The 20637-nt window shown below is 43.3% G+C and overlaps 1 protein-coding gene across 1 annotated transcript; it reads left to right on the forward strand.

The window, feature by feature from the left end:
• Window positions 1-1275: 1275 nt before the first annotated feature.
• On the forward strand, window positions 1276-18933 carry NIT2 (nitrilase family member 2). The gene is made up of 10 exons (XM_069475067.1): window positions 1276-1659; window positions 3947-4065; window positions 5807-5927; window positions 7137-7225; window positions 10996-11089; window positions 11738-11812; window positions 12890-12968; window positions 15294-15392; window positions 17400-17455; window positions 17823-18933. The coding sequence occupies exons 1-10, from the start codon at window positions 1632-1634 to the stop codon at window positions 17912-17914; spliced, it is 852 nt and encodes a 283-aa protein (XP_069331168.1). The 5' UTR covers window positions 1276-1631; the 3' UTR covers window positions 17915-18933.
• The last annotated feature ends 1704 nt before the right edge of the window (window positions 18934-20637 follow it).

A 20637-nucleotide genomic window follows, 5' to 3' on the forward strand; every position in this document is an offset into this window, starting at 1 on the left:
ATCCCAGCACTTTGGGAGGCTGAGGCGGGAGGATGGCTTGAGTCCAGGAGTTTGAGACCAGCCTGGGCAACATAGCGGGACTCCTGTCTCTACAAAACATTTAAAAAATTAGCTGTCGGGGGAGGGGTATTTTAAAATGTATAAAAAAAAAAAAAATTAGCTGTGCAGTGGTGGTGCACCGCCTGTAATCCTAGCTACTCAAGAGGCGGAGGCGGGAAGATTGCTTGAGCCCGGAGTTCAAGGTTATGATGAGCTATGACGGTGCCATTGTACTCCAGCCTGGGCAATAGAGAAAGACCCTATCTCAAAAAACAAAACAAATTTATAAATTTTAAAAATAGTACAATTAACAGCTATGTGTCCTCCTATGTTTAATATTTTGCCATACTTGCTTTATATAAACATTTTCTTTCTTTCTTCCTTTTTTAGAGATGGGGGTCTTGCTATATTGTCCAGGTTGGCCCTGAACGCCTGGGCTCAAGTGATCCTCCCACTTCAGCCTTCCAAGAACTTATTTCCTTTTTGCTGACCATTTTCAAGTGTTAAACATTCTGACACTTCAACCCTAAATACCTATTCATGTACTTCCTAAGAGTAAACACATTGTCTAATATCATATACACAAGATAATTCAAAAAAAGCATTAAGTATCAGTATATATTTAAATTTTCCTAATTGTCCCCAATATTCATTCGTTTATTATTCGTTTAGAGACAGAGTCTCGCTCTATCTCCCAGGCTGGAGTGCAGTGGCACGATCACTGTAACCTCGAACTCCTGCGCTCAAGTAATCTTCCCACCTCAGCCTCTCAAAGTGATGGGATTACAGGCGTGAGCCACCGCACCCAGCCTATAGCATTCCTTTAAAAACCAGGACTCGTTTCAAGATAATCTAAACTATTCCGGAGCATTCAAAAAGATAGCAAGTTTTAAAATTCATTTAATTATTTTTGATCCACAAATCTGACACGGCACAAAAACACAAAAATGAAAAAGCAAACTAATACATATAAATGCAAAAATCCTAAAATAGCATATTAGCAAGCAGATTGCAGTGTATTGAGAACTGACTCGTTGCTGAGGACATTGTGTTTGAACCCCCAGAATCTCTTTTCCGCTGCGCTTTACGAAGCAGCCTTGTAGTCAGATCCCACCGACGTCCTGCGTGCCTAAACCAACCAGGGTCATTTCGTCCCCCTCACGGCGACTTGCTCAAACGGCTGCAGCCAATCAGCCTACGCTGGCCGCACAGGTGACGCAACCAGCTCGAAGTTCAGTCCTTTTACTGAGACTCGGCAAACGCTGCAAATCAGGGCTTTTTCCACTCTGGAGAGTCCGGTTGTTAAACATTTACCAGCACACCATCTCGACTCAGGTCCCTCCCTCTTTGCCCCTTTACCTATGGAGGCTTTCTTTTCTTCCGGACTGTGTCGTAACTAACGAGTTCTTGTCCGTCTATCCTAGACAAGCAGCCGGCGGCTAACAGGCTCTTGGGGAACGCGGGAGCGCAGACACCTCCCCTCGCGGCGGCGGGCGGGGGCGGGGCCTCCACGCCTGGCCCCGCCCCTCGTCGCGCCGTCGCGGCCCCACCCCTCGCAGCGCACCCGCCGTCCGCTGCTTCTCGCGCTGCGCATGGTGCTTCCCGGGAGAGCCATGGCCAGTAAGTGGCGCGGCCCGACGCGGCGGCCTCAGCCGGGGCCGGAGGGGAGGCGTTGGGGCGGCACTGGTGGAGCATCGGCCGGCTCACCCTCAAGCTCCGGGTCCCCGCCGCGCTCGCGGGCTTCCCTGACGCGGGCGTGCACGGGGCTCGGGCTTCGCGGGGCGGCGGCGGCGGCAGAGGGTGGCCCGGCGCGCTCCCGGGCATCCCAGGCGCCCTGCGCCCCTGCGTCTGCCCGTACGGAGGCTGCCTGACTGGCGGTTCTCCGTGGCGTGTGGTGTGGAGCTGAGTCCCTTGAGTGTTTTCAAGTTCCGTGACCTCCCCCAGCGCCACGCCACACAAGGGTGGCCAGGTGGCGCTCCCTCTCTATCTCACTTTACAGGCCGCGTTTGACTTGGATTGTTGCCGCTCACCTTGTTCTGCGGCTTTCCCCCAGCAAGTCTCCTGCTTCCTCGTCTATAAATGGTGTTAATGCTGCCTCATAGAAGTTTATGTGTGTAGAGGACCTGTCACATTCTTTTAAATGTTATTCCCATGTTGGTCCCTTCAAAGTTAATTTTTTCCTCTTAGTAAGTAAGGCCTCAGTTGTTAGATTATGATGAATATTAGGGCAGCCTTAAAAGTCATTGTATCTTCACTTTACAGAGGAGGAGATGAAGTGACTTGTGTCTCACCCTCAGCATCGAGGAGCTCCCCAATGGTGGGATTCCTCTGCTTTAGCACCTCAGTGGAGGGGGTGATTTGCAGAATGACAGGCAGTCCCCAGCCTGGTTCAGGACCCCTACCCTTGTGGGTGGGATGGGGACTAGAAGAAGCCATGATTATAGCCATGAGCTTTATCTTTCTCTCCCTCAGAAGCAGAGACAAAGCCCAGCTTCTGAGTTACCGGGGAGATCTTTAGTGAGCTTGTGTGCTGTTCTAGTGTCAGCTCAGAGTAACTTTTGCCCTACAGTAATCCCGGCTTTCATTTCCTGTTTTAGTTTCCCTTGTTTTCCTCCAGCTTTTGAAACTGTTTAACAAGCTGCATTTAGGGTTAAATTTAGCCCTTCTCTCTGTTTAGGATAGACCAAGCAGTGGGACATCTGAATTTCCTACTTTTGGACCTCACCCTGAGCCAAAGGCCAGAGGTGGCGTAGGGGAGTTAGGGCAGGCTATTATTACTAGCAATTCCTGATGTTTTGCAGAGCTCCATAGGTTACAATGTGCTTTGGAGCCTTTACTGTAGCCTCCCATTGGACTATGAGCAGGAACTATGTATCAGTCTGGGTCCAGGCAATACATGGAAAGTATACTAGTAACTTGAACAAGGAAATTTTATGTAAAGAATTATTAGCCATTGAAAGGTAATTACTATGAGAGCTAAAAGAGAGCTCTAAGGAACATAGGAAAAGCAAAGAAAGTATATAACTACTATCTCAAGGAAGGAATAAGCTTAGAAAAGACCCTGCTCTCCTTGCTCCAAGGCTGGTTGTTGGCAGGGCATACTTTGTGGGGCCCAGTCCCCTTGTTCAGATAGCAGGAAAAAAGTGCTGTTAGCTTTTCTTTCTGCAGTGTCTCTCTCAACCTCTCATGGTGTTATTTTCTATTTAATGTTGTGCTCCTTTGGGCACAGGAATATTTATGGGATGAGTACAGCTGCTTGGGACCCTTGCCCTGTGACCATGCACATGTGCAGCCCAGCGACTACTGGGTTGGACCCATGTGCCTGCCGTGTCCCATCTGGTGGTGGGGAAGTTGAGACAAGCCTCCCCTTCCCGTGAGCCTACTGCCCCAATTTGCAGTGAATTAGCAACTTCCAAGGGATTGTACTTTCTGTGCTGGGACATGCTCAGGATCTGGATTGGGGGTAGGCAGGAGGCACAAAATTAAATATTAAGGGATAGGACCATATTCATACCCTGTCTTCTTACTTCAAGCCATGTTCCCATTTCATTCCCCACAGGACATAGTAAGAAGCTGATTGACTTCAGATTCTTGTGCCTGGTACGGGGCTTTGCCCATGGATGTTGCTTTGTCTCGAGATTTCTCAACTTCAGCACTGTTAATATTTTGGGCAGAATAATTCTTTGTTGTGGGTGGCTGTCCTGTGAATTATAGGGTGTGTAGCAGCATTCTTGGCCTCTATCCATTGGATGCCGGTGGTGCCCCATCAGTTGTAGCAATCAAAAATATCTCCAGACATTGTCAGATATCCCCCAGGGGACAAAATTGCCTTCTATTTCAGAACCGTGGCTCTATCTGAATTTAGCAGTCACATCTGACAACTGTTTTCTTTTGTCTGTGTCTTCAGCTTTCCGCTTGGCCCTCATCCAGCTTCGAGTTTCTTCCATCAAATCAGACAATGTCACTCGAGCCTGTAGCCTTGTCCGGGAGGCAGCAGCGCAAGGAGCCAAAATAGTTTCTCTGCCGGTCAGTATGGAGGCAGCCATCCTGTTCCAGACTCTGTAGACCCAGCAGAATAGTGGTTGCTAGCTCTGGTTGCCGTCTTGTATCCCGGGGGTCCAGCAGTGTCCTTTGGAGCCCCAAGCTTGTCCTGCGTTTGACTAGAAGGTGACCTTAGCAAGGGTCTTTGTGAGATAGGATGTGCCAGCATGGTTACAGGTCTGTAACTTTAGGATCATCTACTCTGTTCAGATGAGGAAATCAAAATCCTGGTATGTTGAGGCAATTACTAAAATTAAAATACTCAGTGTTTGGATACGTACTTTGTTTCTTATATAATTAAGTTTTTGTAGGACTAGAATATGTTGGTTTTAGCACTAAGCCTTCAACCTTTTTTTTTTTTAAAATGACTGAAAACTGTTTAGAAACATTTTGGAAGCCTGTGATGTCTTTTTAAAAATTTTATTATTTTTTATTTTGATAGACTTAGGGGTACAAGTGATTTTTAGTTAAATAGATTGTCTAGTGGCCTGTGGCATCTTAAAGCCAGTATGACTCTGCATCTCTTTGGTAGGTGTTTTCTTTAACAGCAGAACCAGTTGAAAGTCATACTACATTTGTTTGTCGGCAAGTACAGGATTGGCCCCAGAGAGGGGTCCCCAGATGTCAGGACATACATCTCCTGGCATCTTCTCTACAGGCCTTTTGGGAATCAGTGGGTGGATCAATTCTCGATAGCTCCTCTCCCGTACCCAGCTGAGAGGAGGAGGCAGCCTTTTACAATCCTGGCTAAATTGGCTGGAGAATTTGCAGTGTCACACTGTGTTTTACTCAGGCTCCAGCCCATCACAAAAGTGGCCAGTGAACAGGTATCTTTAACAAGGGAGCTCGAGATCTTAATGTTAATCCAGTCTTCCTTATGGTGCTAGTCATGGGACTCACTTGTACCTGTTACCTAATCATGGTCTCTTATTGGTTAATGTTCCAGAGGGTAAGAGTACAAACTCCAGGAGTGAAAGCACTTGAATTCTGCATGTGCCACTTCACTGACTGACATGCGTCTTGTATAAGCTGGCAATCTTTGGGCTTGAGGTTCCTAGCACAGTGCCTGGTACCTAGGCGAGCTCATTAAATGCAAAATGAATGCATTAGAGTTGAAGTGTAATATTTTTTGCCTTTTGTTTTCTAACATGTCACAGAGCTGTTAAAGACATACAGTATCCTATGTGGATGAGAGACTTCATAGGATCACAATGATAGTGCTGGAAGGGAACTTAGAAACAGCTTATTGTATAGATGAGGAAACCACTTCTGTGGCTTTCAAAGCTTTTGTATTGTTTTTATACACAGGTTTTATTGCTTTACATAGTAATATAATTTTGAGCTTATGGATTCATCCTAACACCCAAAGTCATGTGAGTGAGCCTGATTTGCAGTGGGGCCTGGGCGCCCAAGGTTGGGAACTTGTCGTTCTCCTACAGGCTCAAGGCAAAGGCAGTCTAGCTTCTGCCAGGGTGACCAGGACCTGGTAAAACTCATACAATTTGTCTCTTCTGTCCCCTCCTGTGCTAGCTGCCTAGTCTTGCCTGTGGCCACAGGCTCTTCAGCCCTGTGCTGTCAGTGTTTTCCTTATTAGTTGTGTTTTACCCCTTCAAGTGAGAGCAGAGATAGACACAGCAGCTTTGTCCTCTTAGAGGAGAACTTTAAAATGGGTTGGGTGTTGTGGTGTTTTTTTTTTTCCCCTTTTTCTCTGCCAACATTATTCTAGGAATGCTTTAATTCTCCATATGGCACGAAATATTTTCCTGAATATGCAGAGAAAATTCCTGGTGAATCCACACAGAAGCTTTCTGAAGTAGCAAAGGAATGCAGCATTTATCTCATTGGAGGTAACTTCCTACCACCTGCAGGGAATAATGGCCTGAACATTAAAAACGTCTGAATGAGCTGGTCATGGTCGTGCACACCTGTAGTCCTAGCTACTCGGGAGGTTAAAGTGGGAGGATAGGTTGGGACTAGGAGTTTGATCCCAGTTGAGGAAACATAGTGAGACCCTGTTTCCAAAAACAAACAAACAAAAAACATCTGAATGATTTATGTTGTTACATTTAAAGTGTGGAACACAATTCAGCAATTGAAAAGAATGAGGTAGATCTATATGTAGTACTGTGGAAAGATTTTCAAGACATACTATTTCATGGAAAAAAACAAAATTCAACATCATATAAACAAAGTATTCTCATTCAGATCAATCCCCCACACAAGAAGACTATATGTTTTTATATGTAGGTATGTATGTAAAAGCAGAGTAAATATTACATACAACTAACTGATAATGAGCATTTTCTCTGGAGAACAAGTGGAAGTACAGGAGCAGGTAGAAATGTGGAAGGAGAAATCAGACCCATGTGTCTTTTATTATACTGATATAGAATTGAGGAAACTTTTTTTCATAGAGGCCACTTTCATAAAGGTAGCTTTATTTGTATGGTTTTGGGGTAAATTTTAAAATGTTCTATTCACTTAAATAAAAAATAAGCACGGCAAAACTCAGTTCAATAAACACAGCAAATAAAATAATTTCTACATTATGATATGTTAAGGATTAGAAATGAATAAGAGGTGGGGAAATGAAGACAAAGCAAGAAGCATAGAGACGGAACTGCTTTCAGCAATGGAGAGACTTGTGACTTCATACTCTTATCTCGAAGCCTTTTGAGATGTTGTTTTGTTGCAGGACCTGGCGAATTTAAGTTGAGCAATAGGAAATTCTTCGTTTTGCTCTAATGCTACAGATTAAGTGTTACTCAAGATCATGGCTGAATTTCAGGAACATTTTGGTTATTTTTTAAACTTGTCTTTGGCATCTGACCTAATTATATTTTGTCTACACTCTGGAGTTTATCTCTGGAAGATCCTAGTCAAGAAGAAAAAAAAACATGATTACAAAACCCTTAGAAGACAGTAAACTTTATTGTTGGACCCAAGTGACAAATTTATCAGGCCTTGACTGTTATTACAAAAGAATTGCTCTATTCTTTTTAAGATTCTTTTTCTTAATGTTTTGTATGCCTGTATATTTCTTCTCTTAATAAAAGGTTCCATCCCTGAAGAGGATGCTGGGAAATTTTATAACACCTGTGCTGTGTTTGGGCCTGATGGAACTTTACTAGTAAAGTACAGAAAGGTAAGTGGGGAATGTGGCATCTTAAGAATTTGCTATGAAGTCCCCTAGTCCCTTTAATTACATTGTGTACACGTCAGGCTTTTGACTGCTTGGCAAAGGTGGCTATTCTTGGCCATTTCCATATTTCTATACAATGTAGACTCAACCTGTCAATTTCTGCAAAAGAACAACTTATAGAAATCTTCATTAGGATTTCAGTGAATATATAAAGACCAATTTAGGAAGAGTTGACATCTTTGCAGTATTAAATGCATATACATTTAGTATTGTTAAGTCTTCCTCATAGGAATAACGCGCAGAGTGGCCGTGTCCGCCAGGGACAGCAGCAGCTCTCAGAGGATATTTCTCAGTTACTTGAAACTTTTTTTGTTCAGCCATTAAAGAAGAAACTTGACAATTAGGGGTAAGATTATACGTCCTCAAATGTAAACCTTTGTAAAGTAGTAGTTGGGTTCTAAAGGTTTTTTATTTCAATTATTTGAGAAGTATGTTTTAGATGCTTAATATTTATGAATTCTCTTACCCTATGTGAGTCACCTGGTTTTCAGTTGTCAAAGTGTACTTAGTTTTGAGAACAGCTTTATGGTTGCCAAAGGCATCCCCCAGATGATGGATGTCTGTCCTGTGAGCAGCACTCGGGGGGCAGTCAGCTGTGCCCAACTCCTGTCCTCACCCGCACTGCCTGGCCAGGTGCAGTCCACGACTCGACCATCGGCTGTCGCTACAGCACAGCGGCTGCCGTGGGCAGGCAATCCCACCATCCCCCTGCCCTGGACTCTGCTGCCCTCCGTGGGGGCTCTGCAGGCTTGTGGGCAGGGTCTTTGTCCGTTCTAGTAACCTTAGGTGTGGCCCGAGATGGGCTTTCCCCTCAGCATTTGTGTTTCTGTTTCTCCTTTCGCTCCTCCTGCACACCCACTTCCTAGGTGGGGTTCAGGAAACTGGCGCGTGGCTTCCAGAGTCACTTTGGAATATCCCAATCTAGGCTTTTTAAAAATGAAGGGCACTGTGTGATTTGGCGGTGGTGGTTCTCATGGCAGGGCCCGGGATCCGCAGGGCAGCACCACCTGGGAACTTGGTCGGGGGCGAGTTCTGTCTTCACACGTCCCCATCCTGCGGAGACCCATCCTGGGCTGTGTGTAAACACCTTTTATAGAAATAGTATTTTTATTAAAACATCAAACCCATGAAAAAAAAAAAAAGTCTTCCTGATGAATTGATCCATTTACCATTACTTTTTATTTTTCTTGTAACACCTCTTCTCTTCAAGTCCATTTTATCTCTGCTGTCACTGTCACCACTCCAGCCTTCTTACGTGTACTCTGCCTGGTATGTGGTTTTCTAATCTTCTACTTTCAACCCATATATGTTTTTGTATTTTAAGTGGTTCTCTTATAGACAGCGTATAGTTAGGTCTTACTTTTTTATTCGTTCTGACAATCTGCCTTTTAATTGGAGTGGTTAGTGTATTTTTTTTTCTTCATTCCTTTTTTGTACATTCTTTTGGATTAATTGAATATTTTTTAGAATTCCATTTTAATTTTTCTGTTGTCTTTTTATTAATAGTTCTACCTCTTTGCTTTTTTTTTTCACAGTTGTTGCCTTGAGAAGTATATTATGTATCTTTAACTTGTCACAGTCTACTTACTGTTAATATTGTATCACTTCGTGTGAAATTTAAGAGCCTTGCAATGGTATGGGTCCATTTCCTACCCTCCTGCCCCTATTCTTTTATGCTTTAGTTGTCATTTGTAGCCCATGTACATACTTTATAAATCCCATAAAACAATATATTTTTTTTATATACAAATTTTTTTTTTGAGACAGAGTCTCGCTCTGTTGCTTGGGCTAAAGTGCCATGGCATCATCCTAGCTCACAGCAACTTCAAACTCCTGAGCTCAAGCAATCCTCCTGCCTTAGCCTCCCGAGCAGCTGGGACTACAGGTGTGTGCCACCATGCCTGGCTAATTTTTTCTATTTGTAGTAGAGACAGGGTCTAACTCTTGCTCAGGCTGGTCTCGAATTCCTGAGCTCAAGAAATTCCCCATCTCGGCCTCCCGGAATGTTAGGATTGCAGGTGTGAGCCACTGCTCCTGGCCTCAAACACCAAACTCTTATCTCCTGTGCAAGGTGGGCAGCAACTTTAGCTTCTCTGTTCTGTCTGAAGGTTTTAGCCTTAGCCAGGCTGCTTGTAGGCTTCCCCATTCATATTTAATTTATTGGTCAGCCAGAGATTTGGACAGATTTTATATGTAGAATTTAGGGTTCTCCCTCTTTGGCTTTCTCCTTTTAGAATTTCCCCCCTCACTTTCCAGCTGCTATGAAACTCCATGCTGTGCTTCTTCGAGCCAGTATGATTATGGGTAGTTTTCATAACCACTCATAACAGCAACAGGGTCCTTACTTAACAGCTGTAAACAAATGAGAAACTCACCCAGTGCTATTCCCTTCTTCCATGTGTTGCCTTCCCTTCAGGTATTGCCAGCTTTTGGTCATTCTTCAGTGCTTTACATACTTGTGCCTTGCCTTTTATTTTGTCCAGTGTTCATAATTAAGAGAGCTGGTCTGACAGGAGCTATTCTGTCAGTGCAGGAAGAACAGCCAGCATTAGACTATGAACCCAGCTCTTTGAAGTGTATCTTTTCAGTATTGAGTTCTCCAGTCCATGAATGTAGTATATATCCTGACATTTATTAGACTTTCTTTAATTTCTCTCAATTTATTTTTATAGTTTTTTGGATATGGCCTTATGTATCATTTGTCAGATTTATTCCTCGGTGTTTTTTGATGCTCTTTCATTTTCTGTTTCTTGCTTATATATAGAAGTAAAATAAGATTTTAAAATATTGACCTTGTATATAGCAACCTTGCTAAACTCACTCATTAATTCTGGTAATTTATCTGTAGTATTTTTTTTTTTTAGTTCCTAGGTACACAGCTATATCATCTGAAAATAGTGATGGATTCCATTTTTTTCTTTCTAATCATCATACTTTTTTACTCCTTTCTTTTCCTTGTGCTTTGTTTAGGATCTCTGGTACAATGTTGAGTAGCAGGTATTCTTGTCTTGTTCCCAATCTCAGAGGGAAGGTTTTCAATATTTCACCATTAAGTATGATGTTTGTTTAGGGTTTTTACAGAACTCTTCATCATATTAAAAAGTTCCTTTCCTAGAGGAGTCTTTTTGTTTTGTCTTTTGAATCATGAATGGCTGTAGAAGTTTACCAAATGCTCATTATGCATCTGTTGAGATGATCATATGATTTCTCTTCTTTATTTTGTTAGTATGGCAAATTACATAGATTGATGTTCTAATGTTAAACCACATTTGCTTTCCTAGAATAAATCTGAATTTGAAGTGATGCGTTGTTCTTTTTACATATTGCTAATTTGGTTCATAAAATTTTTACCTGTTTTTAAATGGTTACCCTCTCCTTCCAGTTTATCAGTTTGATTTATGAGAGTTAGCATTTATATTGAGTAAAAAGCTACACATTAATTATTCCCCATGAGAAACATGGATATTGATTTGCATACCACATGGATATAGGAGTTATAAAAACTACAGCATCATTGTTCCAGTTTCCTGTGATAGAATTCATTTTGATAAGATGTCAGCCACGTTGTGGGATGAATGATACGCAGGTTGTGGATGCTATTTGTATAGTTGATCTTAGAGCACCTCCAGTTTCTGCCTGTGGAAAGATAACTGTCTTTACTGTCATGAACCCTGCTGGAAAAGAGGTAACCACATCAGTTATTTGTGATGCAGATCCATCTGTTTGACATCGATGTTCCTGGGAAGATTACATTTCAAGAATCTAAAACATTGAGTCCGGGTGATAGCTTCTCCACATTTGAGACTCGTACGTACCAGATAAGTTGGCCTCTTCTAGCAGTCTCAGTAGAAGACGATCAGGCATTCCTTCCTTTCCTTCCCTTCCCTTCCCTTCCTTTCCCTTCTCCTTTTCTTCTTCCCTCCCTTCCCTCCCTTCCTCTCTTCCTCTCTCCATCCCTTCCTCCCTCCCTTTCCTCCTCTTTCATTCTTTTGTTCTCTCTCTCTCTTTTTCTCTCTTTTCTTTCTTTTTTTAATGTCTACTTTTTTTACGTAACCTGACTGAAGGACCAGAAGTGAGGAGAATAATCAGAGGTTTGGGAAGTTCAGGCTTAATTGAGCACTAAGGATTTGGCATGATTTTGCTATTTCATTGGATCATAACCTCCTATTATTGTTTCCAGAGTATACTTACTAGGCCATGATGGAACACCTCCCACCTATCTAGGAACACCTAGATAATAAGCATTCAATTAGAATGAATTTCTCATTTCCACTCTGCTGACACAAATGATGAGACATCAAGTAGGAATGAGCTTATAAATTATCTCTGTCTTCAGGTCCTGTGTTAATTTATCCCATCAGTGTATTATGATCATTATGTCATGGATACTTTTCCTTGCCACTCCATGCTTTAGGAAGTTAACTGTGCATTTGTGTATTTTCTGTTTGGAAACAGCTTACTGCAGAGTGGGTCTGGGCATCTGCTATGACATGCGGTTTGCAGAGCTTGCACAAATCTATGCACAGAGAGGTGAGGCAGCTCAGCAGTTGTGTTATGCGGGTGCTTGGAGGTTTGGTTCTGGGATGGTCTCTGTGGGCTGGGGGGAGCCCTTAGTCAAAGAAGCCGGGAGAGGGGTCTTAATCTCTCCATCTCTAGCCCTTCCACCCCCATGTGGCTTTTCACACTTTTGCTATATATGGGTGGGAGGGTTCTTTGGGAGTTGTAGCTAAGGTAGGAGCCATGCTCCTAAATACGTGCTCTACCCTTTAAATCATTCCTATTGCTGTGTTGAAAAGAATCACTGGGAGCCCAGTAGAAATAAAGAAATGGTCTACACTCATGGATTTCACCACTCAGTACTCCTAGCCAGGGGTGGGGGACCTGCGGCCTTGGGGCCACATGTGGCCTTTTAACTGAATCCAAATTTTGCAGAAAAAATCCTTTTAATAAACCAAAGCAAAAGATGTGGGTTCTGGTTCCAGCTCTTCCTCTCAATTGACGCAATACTTTTATTAAATCATTTACCCTCTAGAGCAGTGTGGTTCTCAGTTTAATCATAGGACTGGTTTGAGGATTAAGGATAAAGCCCCTCATGTGATACTCAACAAATATTAGCATCCTTACTAGACTGCTTGAAACTACTTCCAATTCAACTGTCACTTACAGTGAAGTGGGTGAAAATGGTTTGATTGCCTGCCCAGCGCAAGGTGCAGGTTCATGGGCTCTGGGGTGAACAGTCTCTGTAGAACCTTATTAATAAGCATTAAGGCAACTACCCTGCCCCTAATTTCAGTTGAAAATAATTACAAAACATGGTCCTTGGCCATGCAGAGCTGACATATGGTGCAGAGAGAAATTTGAATGACAGGTCTCTACTTTTTTCAAGTGAAGTCACATGTTGTGATTTTGGTTATCAACACCACTTTTCCTGTGTATCTAAATTCAAAGCCACATCTTAATGCTGCTGGCACTGTCTGACTTGGCTGTCATCTTTCTATGCTTGAGAAGGTTTGAGTTTGGTCCCTGCATGGTAAGGAACAATGGAAGGGGCTAGTGTCAACGAGTTTTCACCTGTACCCACTGCTCTTTGGCTTTTCTCTCCCCAAGGCTGCCAGCTGTTGGTGTATCCTGGAGCTTTCAATTTGACCACTGGACCAGCCCACTGGGAATTGCTTCAGAGAGGCCGGTAAGAAAGGAACCATATATTCAAGCATCTCAGTGTTTTTTCTTTGTGGAAAGATTGCCAGTTTAGAAGCACCAGCCTTCTTTCCTGATATGGAATTCTGTCCCGGTATCCAAATGCAGCTGAAAAGGATGAATCTGCAAGGAGGGCTTCTGCTGCTGGGCACCTTCTCCTCAGAAGCCACAGCACCATGTAGTCCTGCAAGGCACATTGCCCTGACAAGGCCACTCTGTTCTCTCTGCCACCTTAACTTGCTGTAACCAGAGAAGCACTTTCCTCCTACAGTACAGCTTGGCACATGCCAGGGTTTCTCAGTGGTGGCATTGTTGACATTTTGGACTAGTTCTTTGTTGTGGGAGGCTGTCCTGGGCACCTCATGGATTTTAGGAACTGTGGTTTTTGCATTTTCAATAGTACTCAGCCATCAAATGGGCAGTGATTTCATTTTTCTGTGATTAGATAAGGATTGGTCTTTCTTGAGACAATTTTTCTTTTACAGAGAAATTGAGACCTATGGAGCTTATGTGCTCAGAGCCCCAGAAGCCAAGGAAAGCCAGAGGTAATTTTAGCCTGACCACCCTAGGGAGAGATTCGTGGTCTTTACCCAGCTAACTCTGTGCCATTCAGATTAGGATGCTTATCCTACCCCATCCTGCCAGTCCTGGGGATACTCTGCCAAGGAACTCACTGTAAGCTCTTGTTTTTCTAACCTGTAAACCCAGGGCATTGCACAAGCTTCTTTGGCACAGGTGCTTTTTCTATAGTCCTCTAAGGCTTAGGGGTAGTTAAGGGCAATTAGCAGAGATGGTTGTAACATGGAAGGGAACAGGAGTGTTGTGACTCTGTGTGTGTGTGTGTGTGTGTGTGTGTGTCTGTGTAAAGTGCTGTATAAACCATGAAATGCTCGTCGGAGATGATGGTTTTCTTCATTAACATTTTTTAATATTGGCCAGGCAAAATGGCTCACGCCTATAATCCTAACACTCTGGGAGGCCGAGGCAGGAGGATTGCTTGAGCTCAGGAGTTTGAGACTAGCCTGAACAAGAGTGAGATCCCATCTCTACTAAAAATAGAAAAATTAGCCAGGTGTGGTGGGGCATGCCTGTAGTCCCAGCTACTGGGGAGACTGAGGCAAGAGGATCACTTGAGCCTAGGAGTTTGAGGTTGCTGTGAACTACGATGACCCTACGTCACTCTAACCAGGGCAACAGAGCAAGACTGTGTCTCAAAAAAAAAAAAAAAAAATTTTTTTTTAATTGAGATAATAGTTACAAAAAAGTTCTCTAATTTTAAGCACACAGGTCAGTAAATTTTTATATATATATTCACCTGCCACCAAGATCTGTTTTCTTTTGTGCCCCTTCCTAGTCAATACTCTCCTGTTTCTGCCCAGAGGTAGCCACTGTTCTCACTTCTAGAGAGATGATGGTAGTTTTTAATGGAAAGGAAACGGGTTTGGCTGGTTGCATGGTGGAAGATGGGGTAGGGATATATGATGCCATGGGCATTAATAAATGTACAGTCTTGTCAAATGCAAGAAAAGTGTGGGGGATTCTGGGATGACCTAGCATGGGTCTAGTCATAGAGTCCAGAGCGCTCCCAGTTGAGGTGGGTTAGTGTCCCTGGGCTGCCACCTGTAATTCTTGTCTAATTTGAGACGATCAGACTACAGGCATGGACATGCCAGGTGGCCCTGCAAGGCATACTGCTCTAGCAAGACTACTCTGTTCTCTCTGCCACCTTGACTTGCTTTACCCAGAGAAGCTCTTCTCTTTTATGTTACACGTTGGCTTATGCCAGGGTTTCTGAATAGCAGCACTGTTGACATTTTGGTCTAGACACTTCTTTGTTGTAGGGGGCCATCCTGTGCATCGTAGGATGTTTAGCCGCATCTCTGGCCTATTCCTGCTGGATGCCAGCAGCAACCCCTTAGTTGTGACAATCAAAAAGATCTCCAGACATTGGCAAATCTGGTGGGCAAAATCACCGCCACTTGAGAACCACTGGCTTATGCAATAAGATACTTTTTATTTTATTTTATTTTATTTAAGATTAGTCAAGTGCAGTAGTGAGAGTGGAGGAAAGTAGTAGGACAAGGAGTTCAGTCTGTAACTGACTGTGAACAATCAAGTGAAATAACTCACTACCTTCGGACCAGCTGCAGTAAGATACTTTTTGAAGAGAAAGTTCTATGGCTTTGGTTTCCTTCTACATCTGAGTCAGCCTGTACTGTCTTATTTTTTAAAAGAAGGATCTACCCCCTTGGGATAGAAAAATGTTGCAGATCTATAGTATATGATTTACCTCTTTTCTCTCCATTGACTACAGAGCTGTTGATAATCAGGTGTATGTGGCCACAGCCTCTCCTGCCCGGGATGACAAAGCCTCCTATGTTGCCTGGGGACACAGCACCGTCGTGAACCCTTGGTGAGTGGGGACAGGCTCAGTAGGAGCTTGAAAGATGCCACATGGGCCAGTGGGTGGTCTGGTTCCTGAGCAGCCAAGCGCCCACCTCACTCCCGTTTCCCCACGTGTCCTGCCAGGTTTCTACCTATCTCTGTCAGAGAAGCTTCCACTTGAAAACTATATGAGAAAGAAATCGTCCTGCTCTTAATTGAGTCTTTGGCCTCAGCCCTCTTCTGAGTTTCTAGGTGATCTTCATTGTCAGTCAGACCTGGATCACATGGGGAAACAAGGAAACCGTGACAGGCAGGTGGTTTTAGTAAAAGAGTCTCCCAAACTCTTGGCTTTTCGTTAAAATTTAGGCTGGCTGGCTGGTCCTAGAGCAGGAATGAGTTACAGGGTGAGAACTTTGCTCCCAGCATAATAAGCAGAGGAGCAGGGAGGATGTCCATAGGGAAACTAGAACCCTGTGTCCTGTGAAAGGGTAAAGCATTTTATTACTCAGTGAAACCAGCACGTAAATCTGCCCAGAGGCACATACCGTCGGATGCTAACATGTGTACCCCACAGTCTGCTTTTGTACAGTTTACGTCGTACTTTCACATAGATGATCTCAGCGTGAACTCTCGGGGACTTGTCCTTATTAAGCTCAGTTTATAGCTGGTAGAATTGCAGCTCACAGAGAAAGTGGCTAGAACTGGTACTTGGATCCAGGACATTTGCCTTTACAACTTGGACTTATTCCACATTACTCTGTATAAATACATACACACACTGATACGTATTTCTACAGTTCCAGGATAAGTATGCCAGTGACAAGACTGAGAAGAGTTAACTGTCACTGTGGAGTCCCTAAAGCTTCTCTCTGACTCTGTAGGACACAGAGCTCAATATGTGTGGTGGGGAGGCCTTGGAAGCTGTGACTAGTGAGAGATTCTCAGTGTCCTCCGGACTGTTACGGCCAGTGGGCATTGGAGGACTGTAGGGATTAAGTTGGCTTGAAAATTTTCTTGAGCTCGCTTCAAGTTCTACTGTGCAGTTGTTGGTGCTAGTCCTGGCCTCTGCCTTCTGGGCAGCTCTGCTCCAGGGCAATCCTGTGGATCTGCTGATCAAGTTGGCTGCTTCTGACACGGAGTAGTTGTATGTGACTTATCTTTATTTCTTCCTCCTGCAGGGTTGGGGGCCCTCTGCTTATACTAACTGTGGGGTGGGTGTCTGAGGTTTACATAGAGATCTTTGAATGCCAGGACAAATAGGGAAGAATTAGAAAAGAACAGAAAAGAATTCAATTACATGGCATTAATGATGGTGTTTGTGCCAAAAATCTGTTTGTGGCTATCTGGTAAAGGCAACCAGTTATTATGTCAGTTTACTGTGGAGAACTTTTATTTCTCTCTATATGTGTTTGAACCCCTGCTCTGGGCCAAGAGACTAAGCACTGGAGATAGTTCTCCAGGTCGGCCTTCCCCTGGATTTGTGAAAGAGCGTTGCAGTTCCCTCGTGCGGGGCTCCTGCGGTGGGCGGTTCCCCTGCCGCTTCTACCCAGACCCCACAGGTTGACGTCTTCCCCTCAAACCTGACACTGAAGTCGTGGTAGGGTAGCAGCCGGCAGGTGAGCCAAGCAGATCTCCACTGCCCTTGTAAAGGGTCTCGCTAAAATACCCTGTCAAGGGCATGGAGTGGAGCTTCCTGTTGGTTGTCGGTAGCGCTATTCCCAGACCTTTACAATAATCGAATAACTACCATCTCCTAGCAGTTTGCAGTTTATAAAACATACTCAGCAGTTTTCTCACTAAGCCCTCACAGAGCTTATATTTCCACTTTATAGATTAGGAAATGAAGGTTCAAGATGACTTTTCACGAGGTCACAGAGTTACTTAAATAATAGAACAGGAATTTATACCCCTATCTTCTTGTTTTAAATCTCAGATTCTTTCCCCTTTGGCCTGCGAGATAGGTAGGGAAAACATAGAGATCTTGAATATCACCACAATCAGGGAATCCATTAATTTTCTCCTGCCTCTTTTTCAGGGGGGAGGTCCTAGCCAAAGCTGGCACCGAAGAAACGATCGTGTATTCAGACATAGGTAAGATTTGCACAGGCACAGTTTCTAGGTCTCTGGTGTCCCCCTTGCTCTGAGGCCAGATTCCTTAGCTGTGTAGTCCCTCCCTGTCACTTGGAAGGGCTCCTTTATTCCCCCTCCTCATTTATCCTTGAGGATATTCCAGGGTCTGCTTCTCTGGCCAAGCCCTGGGGGTTGTAGCTCAGCTTGAGTTTTCTTGGTTTGGTTTGAAATGATACCAGAGCCAGGCCGTCTGTGCATCTGGACAAACCTGTTTGTTAGTAAGTTACTTGCTGGGACTCTGGTGGTTTGTACAGTCTGAGGGGAAAAAAATCTCCTTGGTTAGTGAGAAATTGCAAATTTTTAACAGTGCACTTTCCTGTTTTTGCAGACCTGAAGAAGTTGGCTGAAATACGCCAGCAAATCCCCATTATTAGACAGAAGCGAAAAGACCTTTATGCAGTAGAGACGAAAAAGTCCTAAAGTTTATGTTTCCAACGTGTTGTGAAACAGGAAGATACGATTCTGCAACATGATTGACTCCCTGTTGAATTCCTTAATGGAGATCCTTTTTTTTTTTTTTTTTAAATTTTAGCCTTTTCCTTCCCAGGGAGCTCTCTATTGAGATGATGGAGCCTCAGCACACTGACATTCTCCATGCCACATTAAATAGTTAAAAAGGGTGTAGACTAGAGCCTATGAGCCAGAAGAAGAGGCTGGCTGTGAAGCTTCTTCTATACTTAAGTTGCCTCAAAGCAGTTGGTAAAAGTGTCAGATCTTGGTGTCCTGGTGGTTGATTCACCTAATACAAATATATTTTGTGTCATGGACCTCTTATCCCACTTGTTGGAGTTGGAATGCATTATCTGGAGAACTTGGTCTGGTGCTATTCTTTTCCAAGCAGTACTTTAAAGTTCCATTTTTGGTCCATGAGTAGCTATGGGAAGCAAGGTGGTAAATCTTTGGTGTTTATCAGAGGAGGTGGGAGCCCCTTCCTTCCTAGCAGTTTTTGGGCTCCTCAAATTCTAGAAGGGGCTAATCATTCAACCTCAGACCCTCCTGGTCTTGGAGCAAAGACTGGGTCAACAGTGAGCCCTATGGGAGGATGGCAGTGGTGGCATCTAATAAGTTGGTGAAGGCAACTTATTATCAATCTCTGCAAAAGATTTTTTTGATCATGTTAAGTGTCTGAAAGTCTTACTGTTTTCTTTCTGCTTTTTTCCCTAGTAACGCTTTCTAGCTCCATAGATAAAGAACCACTGAGCCTAGTGGTTGTTAAACTTTTTGATCTCAGAATCCTTTTGCACAATTAAAAATTAAGGACTGAGCTGGGTGTGGTGGTAAATACCTATAGTCCCAGCTACTTGGGAGGCTGAGGCAGGAGGATTGCTTAATCCCAGGAGTTGGAGTCCAGCCTGAGCAACATGGTGAGACCCTATCTCTTAAGAAAAATAAAAATTAAGCACTTCCATGAGTTTTTGTTTATATTTGTTAAAGGTAATGGCGGGCTGGTAATTGTTTAACAACTAGCTGTCCGATAAAAAGCCTTGATTTTGCGGATTTCTGTGGTATAAATACTTTACCATGGCTGAGTTCAGGCTATCAGCATGATACCTCTAAACACAGGGTTGGGAGTAGATGTGCACAGTCAGCTCTTATGAACTGGTGCAATGCTGCTCTAGCACGCCACTGGTTTTAAATAGATAGATATTTATCATATTGGAAAATAAAATGGAAGAATTTAAAACAAAATACATGAGCACACATTCCATTAGCTATAAAAAGTGCAGACATCGTGTCATTTAACCTTTGGAAAACAGCACTATGGACTCAGAATAAGAGTGAAAAAGATCAATGAGTCTTAAAATTGATTTTTAAAGTTACAATTGACATGTAATTATATTGACTTCTTAAAAAAATTAAGTACAATTTGTTAAAATTTGACATATAGAGCCATAAGCCACTCCAATCAAGATAATGAACATATTTGCACCCCCCAAAGTGCCTTTGTGCTCTTTTATAATGTCTCTGGGTACTCCTCTGTCCACAATCACGGATAAGCTTTATCACTACAGATTAGGTGCATTTTCTAGATTATGTAAAAATGGAATCATGCCATATGTACTATATATATTTTGTCTCATCATAGTTATTTGGAGATTCATCTTTGTGTGCATCAGTAATTCACTGCTTTTTCGTTACTGAGTAGTAGTCCATTGTGTGGGTATACCACAATTTGTTTATCCATTTACCTGCTGATGCACCTTTGGGCTGTTTCCAGGTTTTGGCCATTGTCAATAAAAAAGCCTCACAGATCCATTTAAAAGATGTCAAGAACTTTCAGGTAACCCTAGACTGCACTTAGAGTACCACTGCTCTGTATCCTAGCAGGCCCACAGACAAATTATTATACTTTGTAAATTTAGCACAAACCATTTTTTAAAAGTAGAAAATCTTACAGTAAAGCCCATGTCTGTAAGAATGATGAAAGAAGGATCTGCTTGATGTGGATGTGTGGAGCCTAGGAGACCTCCCCTCTTGGATTTCCTCTTATTCTCCAAAAAAACCCCTAAAAATTTCCTCCAGAGAGCTGCTCAGAATAGTTTGAAAACAGTGGACAAGCCATCCTAGCTATCTTAATGCTATAGAAGCAGAGACACTTTTTTTTTTTTTTGTTTGTTTTTCAGCTCATCAAGGGGGTACAAAAGATCAGGCTATATACATTGCCCATGCCTCCCCATCCCCCCGAGTCTGAGCTTTAGTTGTGTCCATTCCCTAGACAGTGCACATCACTCTCATCATGTAGGTGTGCACCCATCCCCTCCCCCCACCCCATCCCCCCCAGAGAGAACTTCAAACGTGTCCATTCCCCAGGCAGTGCGCATCGCACTCATCAAGTAGGTATACACCCATCCCTTCCACCCAGCCCCGACCTCTGTCCAATACCCAATTGGTGTGAATCCCAAATGTGCTCTCAGGGAAACCAGTTTGCTGGTGAGTACATGTGGTGCTTGTTTTTCCATTCTTGGGATACTTCACTTAATAGAATGGGTTCCAGCTCACTCCAGGAGAACCAAAGAGATGCCATATCGCCATCATTTCTAATAGCTGAGTAATATTCCATGGTATACATATACCACATTTTGCTAATCCATTCATGAATCGATGGGCATTTGGGTTGTTTCCATATCTTTGCGATTGTGAAT

The sequence above is a fragment of the Eulemur rufifrons genome, chromosome 7, assembly GCF_041146395.1.
Source record: "Eulemur rufifrons isolate Redbay chromosome 7, OSU_ERuf_1, whole genome shotgun sequence".
Taxonomy (NCBI): domain Eukaryota; kingdom Metazoa; phylum Chordata; class Mammalia; order Primates; family Lemuridae; genus Eulemur; species Eulemur rufifrons.

Excerpts from the sequence above, each read along its gene's own strand:
- NIT2 (XM_069475067.1), top strand. The coding sequence starts at position 1,632 with ATGGTGCTTCCCGGGAGAGCCATGGCCA. Across the intron at positions 4,066-5,806 it reads CCAAAATAGTTTCTCTGCCG|GAATGCTTTAATTCTCCATA; the intron begins GTCAGTATGGAG and ends ACATTATTCTAG. Across the intron at positions 12,969-15,293 it reads GAATTGCTTCAGAGAGGCCG|AGCTGTTGATAATCAGGTGT; the intron begins GTAAGAAAGGAA and ends CATTGACTACAG.